The following is a 12,063-nucleotide window of genomic DNA, read 5'->3' on the forward strand; positions in this document are numbered from 1 at the left end:
GACTCAGTGGTTCTACCAGCCACCAACCCACAGCCCTCACCAACCCTGAGCCTACTGCTCAGGCCTCAAGGGGCATCAACCTATGGCATCGTGGCTTTACCTTGCTTTTGCCCCTTCTTATCACTCTCACTCACCTGATTCCGATTCTCGTTCATAAATGGGAGAAGTGAAGTGGTATCAGAGCTACTGGACATTGGGAGTATGTCCTGTTAATGGACATAATCCATCATGTTTTTTAGAAAAGAAGTGCCGACAACCACTGATCTGGGATGCCTCCCGCCTCCCTAGAAGGCAACGCGCTTCAGCCACTGCCGCCTCTGCCGCAGTGCGGGCTCCAAGGCTGTCTTGGCACGTGTCTGCAATAGCCATCCCCTAGCGTCTTTCCCTGGCTAAGGCTGTTTCTTTCTTAAAAACACACCTGCATTCCCAGTTCCCACTGAATGCAGGTGCGTTCTTAAGAAAGAAAGAGCCTTAGCCAGGAATGTTTTTAGCCGGTGGTAGAAGGCTGCCTACACTGGGCACTGTTTTAGGTTCTCCTATAATTTAAATAGCAAGGAGGTTCAGGGAAGAATAACCGTAACGTTGGGTAATCCACTAGGGCTTTTGCGAGTGGGAGAGCTGATACCTCACATTCTTAGCAGGTGAAAACTTGCCATGATGGAAATAGATAGTAAAGAGTAACTGACGTATCCCAGATTATTCGCTGTGATATGAATTCCCAGCATGCCCAGCCCTGATTTCTGAGTTCATAAGTAATTCTAGTGAACCTTAGTAGGAATTCTGGGTAAGAAAATGAGGTTGCCATTGGTCTTGTTTGCATCACCAAGCCCAGGCATCCAGAAGAGCCCCTCACCTTGAAAAGCAGACAGATTTTAAATTAACCCCCGCCTTCCCACTTACCTTCATCTCCCTAAGAGTTTTGGCCATTTAGTTCCACATTTTGAAAGGAATACATGGGTGCAATTTGGGGAGAGAATCTGTGCTATGCAATGTTTCATTAAAATCTTCAGTTTTTCAAGTCTCTCTAAAAAAATAAAATAAAATAAAATAAAAACACACCTGCAAATGTGTCATATGTAAGCCTTTCCATGACTGATCCAACTTGACTGCGTTTACTTACCTCTTCTATACCTCTGCAGTACATAGATCCAGCATTATTCCTGGGTTAATATGTACTTATGCCTTCATTTCTTTATGATTGCTATTAAGTTATCTCCCAAGCCTTTTCCATGAATACAAACCCTCCTTCCCCAGCTAAACTGTAAACTCCTCAAGCAAAGACTCTCTCTTCTAATTGCTATGGATTTCCGGAGGAAAAAAGGCTGGTATAGCTCTCTCTCTGTTTACCATGGGTCTGAGCAAAGGGAGGGAGGTCAGCTACATCTGTTCACTCCTCGGGATGTGTCTTTCTGTTTAAAATAATTTGTTTGCTCACCAATGCAAATACTCTGTAGCTTGAAAAGGATTCAATGGGCTTCCCTTTTATAAATCAGGGATTTGAAAAGTTACACACACATACATTATAATCAGTCCACTAAAAGTTAGTGCAATGGATTCATGGTGAGTTTTAAGTTTTTGAATAATTCCATTTACATACTTAGATTTATTTTTTTTGGCCTAAACAGAGAAAGGAGCAAACTTTAAAAGGAAAATTTATAATTGTGGTAGTAACTCTGAAAAGTATTATTGAAGCAGTGCTTAAAAGTAACTCGTGGCCTTCTGCTTATGACCAACAAGCCAGATTTACCTTTCTACCTTAAACTGCTAGAAAATTAGACAAGCTATGAAAAATATCAGTTTTCAGATATGAAACAACAGGCAGAATAAGACTATGATACTTGAGAGAAAAGAAATAAGAGATGTGAGGCCTTCATTCTACAAGTTATAGGTTACAGTTCAGGAACCCAAAAGAGTCCCACAGTCTTGCTGAACTGGGAAGATGTAGAATTTGGAGAGTAAAGTACTAAGGTGGGGAGCTGCACAGAGAAAGAGCTCAAGAGATCCACAGAAGGAATCCTCTTGAGACTGTGGCTCTGCACATGAGTGAGAGGAAACTAACCAAGGCTGAGAAGGAACCACCAGAAAAAAAAGTACAGAGAGCAATTCTCAGAGTTCACAAAGCGCTGAGAATAGTTTGTGTTCCCACTAACCAGAGCAGAAATAACTCAAAAAATAGGAGGTGTCAGGGAGCATTCTCCGAAGTGTATCAGCTTAGTAATGGGGCTACATTGAACCTAGACTAAAAACTGGTCTGACCCCACCCTAACAAACTTAAATGCAAGCCACCAACAGATCCATTGATTTCAAGTCAATTAACTGCAGGCCAAAAATAAATTCCACCACTGTTTAAAGGAGTATAACAAAATTCAGCATGCAATAATGTACAACTCACAGTGCCTGGCACAGAGTAAACAAATTACAGCCACGTAAAAAAGTAGGAATACATGACTCACATCCAGGAGAAAGTGTGATCAGTTGAAATGGAGCCAGAAATGACAGAGACAATGGAAGACAAAGATGTTAAAACAACCATTTTAAGTTTGCACCATATATTCAAGAAGCTAGAAGAAAACAAGAGTATGATAATGTAAAACATGTAAGATATTTATTAAAAGACCCAAATGGAATTTGTAGAGATGAAAAATACAATATTGATATGAAAAATGAACTTCAGAGAATTCACAGCTGAGTAGGCACTGCAGGAGAAAATATCAATAACCATGAATACACAACAATAAAAATATCTAAAATGATGAAAAAATTGAAAAAAGTAAACAAATCACTAGGTCCTGTAGGATAGTATCAAGTGATCTAACATACATGTAATTGGTGTCCCAAAAGGATGGGGTTGGTGATAGGGAAGGGGGGCCAAAAAAACTATTTGAAGAAATAAGGGCCACAGTTTTGCAAATTTGATGAAAACCACAAAACCTATAGGTACAAGAAGCTCAACAAGCCCCATGCAGAATAAGCCTAATGAAAACATTGTAAATACACCTTGTAATAAAACTGCTGAAACCCAAGGATAAAGAAAAATTTTAAAAGCAGCAAGAGGAGAAAAATTAAAATTATATTTAAAGGATCAAAGAAAAGAATGATGGCAGACTTCTTGTCAGAAGCTGTGCAAGTCAGAAGAAAGTGGAGAACTATCATTAAAGTACTAAAAGAAAAAGAAAAAAACTGTAAACTTAGAATTCTTTGCCCAGGAAAAAATAGCTTTCAAAAAAGAAAACTAAGTAAAGATGTTTTCAGACAACTGAGATAACTCATAGCCAGCATGCCTGTGGTACAAGAAATGTTAAAGAAATTTCTTAGAACCCGGGAGGCGGAGGTTGTGGTGAGCCAAGATCATGCCAGTGCACTCCAGCCTGGGCAACAGTGCAAGACTCTGTCTCAAAAAAAAAAAAAAAAGAAAGAAATTTCTTAGAAAGAAAGAAAATGATATCATATGGAAATTTGGATCTGAACAAAGAAATAATCGTCTCCACAGATGGTAAATATATGAGTAACATGAAAGACAGTTTTACTCATCCAAAATCTTTTTTTAAAAATAATAGACTGTTTAAAACAAAAATAATAAAAATTTACTGTGGGCTTTAAGCATATGTAAAACCAAAATGTATGCCAACAACAGCATGAAAAATGAGAGGAGAGAAATAGAAGCATATTGTATACGATTCTTACACCATATGTGGAGTGGTATAATTTTGAAGTTAGGGTGTGATGAGTTAGAGATATGTATTGTAAATCCTAGAGTAGCATTCAGCAAACTATTGGCCAACAGGCCAAATCTAGCTCACAACCTGTTTTGGCAAGTAAACATTGGAACACAGCCACAATCATTCATTTATACAATGTCTATGGCTATTTTGTGCTACAATAGCAGAATGAGTAGTGTCAGTAGAGACCAGGTGGCCCACAAAGCCTGTAATATTTATTTACTATTTGACACTTTACAGGAAAAAAAAAGTTTGTCATAAAAGCAGCCATAAAATAAATTATCTACAATTATTATAGTTACTGTATTGGTAACTACATTAAATATAAATGGCTTAAGTGCCCAGGGTACTGATTAGAACTGCCAGATCCAATTTTAAAAAGCAAGAACTAGCTATATGCTGTTATGTCAGGAGTCCTGTCTCCAGACCACTCCTACATTTGGAGATTTGCTAGAAGGACTCATGAGTTTCAGCATATGATTGTATTAATACATATGGCTAAAATTTGTTATGGTGCTTTAGTAAGAATACACACATAGCCAGATCATAAAGGAAAAAGACATAGGTGGAGTCAGGAGAAATCCATGTACAGGTCTCCATATGCTGCCTCCCTCTCATGAAGGATCACATAGAGTGCATCCTCTCTCCAGCACTGGAAATGGAGTAACATTTGTGTAACATTTCTGCCCAGGGAATTCCATTAGAGACCCCAGCACCCAAGGATTTTATAAGGAGCTGGTCACATAGGCACCCTCTGTCTAGCACATTCCAAAATCCCATGCTTCCAAATAGGAAGTAGGTATTCAGTGTAAACCAAATTGTTTGCACAGTCTGCATATAGTCAACCACCCTTTTCTATTAACTGTTAACGAGGCGCTAAGTTTCTAGATGCCAGCCACAGGCCAACCTTGCTAGCAGGCATTTCTAAGGATAGCAGTCTCAAGCTTGCCTCTTAACTCTTTCAGCACAGATGACCACCAAAGCAAAGAACAAAAAAACTTCACATATCAAGCTAAACACAGGTGAGAAGAAAAAGATGAGAAAAAAATATAATATAAAAACTAATCGAAAGGAAGTTGTAGAGACTATATAAAAATCAAACTATATTTTTAAATAAGCAATATTACCATGGATGAAGAGGAGTATTATGTAATAAGTCAATTTGTGAAGAGCACATAACAATCCTTAGTGTATAGGCACCTCATAACAAAGCATCAAAATACATAAAGCAAAAAAAAAGATGATAGAATCAAAAGGAGAAATAAATCCACAATTATAGTTGGTTTCAAAACTCCTCTCTCAATAATTAGTAGAACAAGTAGACAGAAAACCAGTTAGGACAAAAAATGATCAACCAACTTCCCAATTTTACAGACACTCCAACAATGGCAGAATACGCATACTTTTCAAGAGCACATGGAACATTCACCAATATCAACGATATTTTATGCCATAAAACAATATGAGAGGATTAAAATCATACACAGTATATCAACTGACCATAGCATAATTGAACTAAAAATAAATAACAGAAAGATAATCAGAAAATCTACAAGTATTTGGAAATTAAATAGCATATTTCTAAATAATTCTAACATATCAAATAAAATAAAAATAAAAATATATAAAATTGGTAACATGTAGCTAAAGCAGAACTTAGAGGGAGATGTATAGCATGAGATGCAAATATCAGCAATGAAAAAAGTTCCCAAATCAATTATCTAAGCTGCACCTTAAGAAACTAGGAAAAACACAGCAAAACAAATCCAAAGTAAACAAAAGGAAGGAAACGATAAAGAGCAGAATTAATGAAAGTGAAAACAAAAAATTATAAAACTTTATGAAACCAAAAGCTAGTTCTTTTTAAAAATGAATAAAATTAATAAACATTTGCCTGAATTTATAAGAAAAAAGAGAAAAAACAAAAACTTGAAAAAATCAGGATGGAAGGGGAGGTATCATCATAAATCCTATAGACATTAAAAGCATTTTAAGAGAATATGAATAATTTTCTGCGATTAAATTCAACCACTTAAATGAAGTGAACCAATTCCCTATGAGACTCCATCAAAGCTCACCCCAGTAAAATGTATAACCTAAATAGCCCATATCTATTTTAAAAATTGAATTCATAATTTAAAATTTCCCACAAAGAAAACCCCTGATCCGCAAAGTATCCTTGGTAAATTTTACAAACATTTAAGGATGAAATAATAGCAATTTTACATAAACTCTTCTACGTCCAGGAAGATGGAGTAGACATATGTTTCCGTATTCCTCCCGCTAAGTATAAATAAAAACCATGACCAATTTATATAGAAGAAACATAAGACTCTGAAACATGTAGAGAGGAATGAAGACTATCTAGGAACCTCAGGACCCAAGAAAGGACATGATAGTGAGTTTCTTGGATTTTCTTTATGCCTCATAGACCTCAGAATGGGAGAAAAAAAAAAAAAGCCAGCAAACCAGAAATGCCAGTGGATGCTGACAAAACGGCAACAACAACAAAACTGTTCTCTTCATCAGAGAGAGAGATGAACCAGCGAAGAGACAGCCTAGCAAGACAGAAAACTTTTAGACAATAAACATGCTGCTTCAGCCATACACCACAGAAAAAACAGGAATCCTTATCGTGATTGAAATGTTTTGTGTCTTGACTGTATCAGTGTCAATATCTTGCTTGTGATACTGGACTATAGTTTTGCAAGCTGTTACCATTAGGGGAAACCAGGTAAAGGGTACACAAGATCTGTCTGTATTATTTCTTACAACTATAAATGTACCTATAATTATCTCAAAATTGTAAGTTTAATTTAATGTTTTAAATCACCATACAAAACCTGCAGATGTTTATAACAGTATTATTCATAACTGCCAAAACTTGGAAGCAACCAAGATGTAGCTCAGTAGGTAAATGGAAAAACTGCAGTACATCCAGACAGTGGATTGTTATTCAATGCTTTAAAAAAAAAAAAATCAGCTTTCAAGCCATGAAAAGAAACCGAGGGAACTTAAACGCATATTACTAAGTGAAAGATGCCGATATGGAAAGTCTACATACTGTATTATTCTAACTATGTGACATTCTGAAAAAGGTGAAATAATGGAGGCAGTAAAAACTCTGGTTGCCCAGAGTTAAGAGTGACGATGGCATGAGTAGGTCAAGCACAGAAAAATTTTAGGACACTGAAACAATAATGATGAATATGATACTATAATGTTGGACACTTGTCATATACTATAATGACACAACATGATACTATATTTGTACGATACTGTAACGGTGGATACATACAATTATACTGCAATAAGATATAATACTATAATGGTGGATACTTGTTATTACACTATAATAATACAATATGATACTATAAGGGTAGATACATGTCATTATAAATTTGTCCAAACACATAGAATGTACAACACAAAGGGCAAACTGGGGTAACCTAGGGACTCTGGGTGATAATGAGGTGAATGCAGGTTCATTACATGTAAAAAATGTACCGCTCTGGTGGGGAATGCCGATCGTGGCGGAGGCTGTGCATGTGTCCAGGGAAATCGCTGTACTTTCTGCTCAATTTGCTGTGAAACTAAAACTGCCCTAAAAAAAATAAAGCATATTTTTTTAAAAAAAAGCATAGAGAAAACTTCTCAACAAATTTTATGAAAACAGAATTAACGTGACACCAAATACCTTATGAGCAAATGACAGATGAGCTTTCCTCATAAACACAAATGCAAAACTCCTTAGCAAAATGTTAACAAATCAAATCACACAATATAAGAAAAAGATGATATGTCATGGCTAAATGCGGTAATCCTAGGAATACAAGATTACTAATCACACAATATAAGAAAAGGATAATATATCATGGCTAAATGCAGTAAGCCTAGGAATACAAGATTACTTTTAAGATTCAAAAATCAGTCAGTGAAGTTTACCATATTAATGTGCTACATTTAAACATTGTGTGATCATCTTCATAAATGCAGAAAAGGCGTTTGATGAAATTGAACACCAAATCTTCATTTTAAAGTATCAAAAAAAAAAAAACAGAAATCAAAGGAAATGTCAACTTAAAGGAAATCCAAAGAAAACAGATTTAATGGTGAGGGACGGCCTGCTTTCTCTCTAAGTTTGGGAACAAGGCCAGGTTTTCCACCGTCATCACTTTTGTTCACCACGACCGTGAACGTCCTTGATAATGCAGTCAGGGAAGACATGGCTACACAGAGGGTCTCCTAAGACAAAGGAATGATCTTTTTTGACCATTGATTTTGTCCTTTGCACTAAATTTAATCTTTACACTTAATGTTATTTTATTAACTAACCAGTTAAAGGGAAACAATTACTACGTAAGCTATACAATGCATGTAGCAATGAATTATCACATAACTACAGATATGAGGAAGACCATATTGTCTGAGAAGCTTGATTTGGGCTCAGAGACATAAGCAGCATTTGAAATCCTTTTCTCAGAAGCCTGTGTACACTAAAGCAGAGATTCCAAAGAAAGGAAACAGTTTTTTTCTATTTTAACCTAATAAGGATACTCATTTTAGCAAATCCTTAAGGAAATCTACCGGAACAAACTTGCTTATCAAATTCGGGTTTGTTTGAAACTTTGGTGGCACATACAGGGCTCTTTTACATCCCATTGAGCCTTGATGTGGCCTCAGATTCATCACAATGCCCTGCTCTGGTCATCCACCTCAAAACATCTGGATAGATACATGGAATGAAATCTATTTTCTATCCCTGTATAAAGTCCTGTTACTTGGGGGGAAACATTTGTAATTCACACTGTACTCATTCAGGCTGGTCCATCTGTCGCCGGTCTGATGAGGGATATTTGTCTTTTCTTTAAAATATTAAGGTTTTTATGTCTTAAAATAGTACGGCCACCAGACACTACAGTCTAGAAAGTGAATTCGTAATAATTACACTCCATGTGGGAAGTTCATAAAAAAGTTACCAGTGTAGTGTATTTCTTATAAATCAGGAGCCTCTGGCTGTCACTCAGGAGACTGAAATATGTTCATCTTAAGGTAGGTATGCTTAACTGCTTTTAAGAATTCCAAAAGTGGGCCAGGCACGGTGGTTCACACCTGTAATCCCAGCACTTTGGGAGGCCAAGGCGGGCAGATCACAAGGTCAGAAGTTCGAGACCAGCCTGGCCAACATGGTAAAACCCCATCTCTACTAAAAATACAAAAAAAATTAGCTGGGCATGGTGGCACGCGCCTGTAATCCCAGCTACTTGGGAGGCTGAGGCAGGAGAATTGCTTGAGCTCAGGAGGCGGAGGTTGCAATGAGCAGAGATTGTGTCCCTGCACTCCAGCCTGGGTGACAGAGCAAGATGCCATCTCGAGAAAAAAAAAAAAAAAAAAAGCATTCCAAAAGTTAAGAGGAAGAGTTAGACCTAGAATTCTATGTGCCAGTCTCCTTTCCCACAGGCCAGGAGACTCCAGGCCCTATGGAGGTGAGAACATCTTACATTTTAGCAGTCTGCCCTTGATGAAACAGCCAAATGCTGTCAGGTGTCCTAACACCTGTTACAGAAACCACAACCATAGAAATGGGGTCTTCAAGAAATTGCCACAGATCACTGGCAGAGCCAAAGTTACAAAGTTTGCTTTTAAAGATGGTGTTCGGGCCGGGTACGGTGGCTCACGCCTATAATCCCAGCACTTTCGGAGGGTGAGGCAGGCTGATCCCTTGAGGTCAGGAGTTCAAGACCAGCCTGGCCAACATGGTGAAACCCTGTCTCTACTAAAAATACAAAAATGAGCCGGGCGTGGTGGCAGGTGCCTGTAATCCCAGCTACTCAAGAGGCTGAGGCAGGAGAATCACATGAACCCGGGAGGTGGAAGTTGCAGTGAGCAGAGATTGCACCACTGCACTCCAGCCTGGGCAACAGAGTGAGACTCTGTCTCTGAAAAAAAAAAAAAAAAAAAAAAGATGGTGTTCAGTGTAAACCTTTCTTTACAAATCCTATCTAGCTGTTGAAAGAGTGTCCCTTAAAGTTGATTACATATCCAATAGCTCGATTTCTGAAGGAAATCCCTGATTTGGGGTAATATAGATCTTTGCAGGCGTTGGCTTCTTGGATTTCTAAGCTGCATGCAGGAGAGTCATGGAATTTGAGCTTTAGGGTAGGGTCATGTGGCACTGAACCCACAAATGGTTTAAAGCCTGCAATGGGAAGGAATTGTGTTTTTTGAAACACTGTCAGTAGACAGTTGAGACTCCGACATCAGAGCAGGGAGGATTTTCAAGGACCAGCTTCTGTGAGACAAACTTTCCAAAGCAAGTACTAAACAGGACAGTCATTATGTCACCCAACCCGGAGTCACATTCAAATGACATGAACAAGGATGGATAACTCTTGTCCGCCTGGGTGCCATGAGCCAAGGGTCTCTGGGGCCAGTTATTTGGAGGGACTTCCCGCCTTCTTACCCGTTCCCCCTCCCATTCTTTATCTTCAGGGGGAGCTGACTATGACCAGCCACATGGAGAACTTACAGAATGCCCTGTACTTCGACCTGGTGCCAGAGTCCTGGGCTAGACGGGCCTACCCTTCCACAGCAGGCCTGGCAACCTGGTTTCTAGACCTCCTCAACAGAATCAAGGAGCTAGAGGCTTGGACGGGCGACTTTACAATGCCCTCCACTGTGTGGCTGACAGGCTTCTTCAACCCCCAGTCGTTCCTGACTGCCATCATGCAATCCACGGCTCGCAAGAATGAGTGGCCGCTGGACCAGATGGCCCTGCAATGTGACGTGACGAAGAAGAACAGAGAAGAGTTTAGGAGTCCTCCTCGGGAAGGGGCCTACATCCATGGCCTCTTCATGGAAGGTGCCTGCTGGGACACACAGGTAAAGCTTGGGATGAACCAAAGGGTATCTTTCTGGAGGCTGATTAAATACACATTGCTTCCTATGAAGTGTGACTACTAAAAGAGATGTTCCTGAATCTTTTTCTCTAGATAACCTTTCTTTGCTTGAGGCCATCAAGCCATTTTTATTTAGCCAGGGATGGTGCAAAGAGCATAGCCTTTGCAGAGGCAGTAGAGTGGAGAGGTTAATAGCAAGGTCTTTGGAACCAGACTGGCTGGATCTGAATCCCAGCACCACCATTTATTAACTCTGTAGCCTTAGATATAGTTTCACCTTTCCAGACCTCACCTGTTAGATGGGAGAATAGCGTCATTGTAAAAATTAAACAAGCCAATATGTAAGACAGTTGAACAGGGCCTGGCACATAGGCAGTGCTCAAAATGTGTTGGAGTCAGCTATCTCTGCTGCTGCTGCTGCTGTGTGTCTGTCATCCAGGCTGGAGTGCAGTGGCACGATCTCGGCTCACTGCAACCTCCGCCTCCTGAGTTCAAGCAATTCTCCTGCCTCACCTCCTTGGTCCGCTTTCCTCATTCATGAGCTCTCAAAGGGCAGGAATCTTCTGCCTTTTATGTTGTCCTATGTCGGCGAAGAGGAGCCAGTAGATATCCCTTAAAGTGGCATTTTGAAAGGATTCCTCATCAAAGGCTAATAAAAACGTGAGTCACATGAGATTGGAGATGTTTTGTCACCGGTAAGAAACTAGCAAACAAGCACAGATGGCTGGGATAAATGTAATGAACAAGAATGGATAATTCTAGAAGTGTACACTTGTACGCATAATCTGGAAAGAGTCCCTAGTCAAATATCCCACTTGACAGGTGACACTAAACTATTCTTAGCAGTCAACATAAAGCTAATGGGGCAAAACTGTTAGAAGATCCAGAAGATCCCAGGAGGCCATGTGAATATGCAAATAGAAATTTACTTGGTTAAGTAGTACCCCCAAAAATTCATGTCCAGGCATAACCCCAGAATGAGTATTTGGAAATAAGGTCTTTGCAGATGTCATTAGTTAAGATGAGGTCATACTGGATTATCATGAACCCTAAATCCAATGACCAGTACCCTTACAAGAAGACCACACAGGTTGGGCACAGTGGCTCACACCTGTAATCCCAGCACCTTGGGAGGCCGAGGCGGGCAGATCACCTGAGGTCAGGAGTTTGAGACCAGCCTGACCAACAGGGCGAAACCCTGTCTCTACTAAAAGTACAAAATTAGCCAGGCGTGGTGGTGCATGCCTGTTATCCCAGCTACTCGGGAGGCTGAAGCAGGAGAATCGCTTGAATCCAGGAGGCAGAGGTTGCAGTGAGCCGAGATTGCACCATTGCATTCCAGCCTGAGCAACAAGAGCAAAACTCCATCTCAAAAAAAAAAAAGAAGACGACGACCACCTAGATGGACACAGATATGGGAACAATAGACACTGTGGATTATTAGA

The 12,063-nt window shown here is 39.4% G+C and overlaps 1 protein-coding gene across 1 annotated transcript in view; it reads left to right on the plus strand.

Moving 5' to 3' along the window:
* DNAH9 (dynein axonemal heavy chain 9) overlaps positions 1–12,063 on the plus strand; it is a 376,337-nt gene that overhangs the window by 358,128 nt on the left and 6,146 nt on the right. The window contains exon 68 of the mRNA XM_025361667.1: positions 10,212–10,601. Within this exon, the coding sequence (XP_025217452.1) occupies positions 10,212–10,601 (390 nt within the window). The remainder of the gene's footprint in view (positions 1–10,211; positions 10,602–12,063) is intronic.

This window comes from Theropithecus gelada, chromosome 16, assembly GCF_003255815.1.
Source record: "Theropithecus gelada isolate Dixy chromosome 16, Tgel_1.0, whole genome shotgun sequence".
NCBI classification, from domain to species: domain Eukaryota; kingdom Metazoa; phylum Chordata; class Mammalia; order Primates; family Cercopithecidae; genus Theropithecus; species Theropithecus gelada.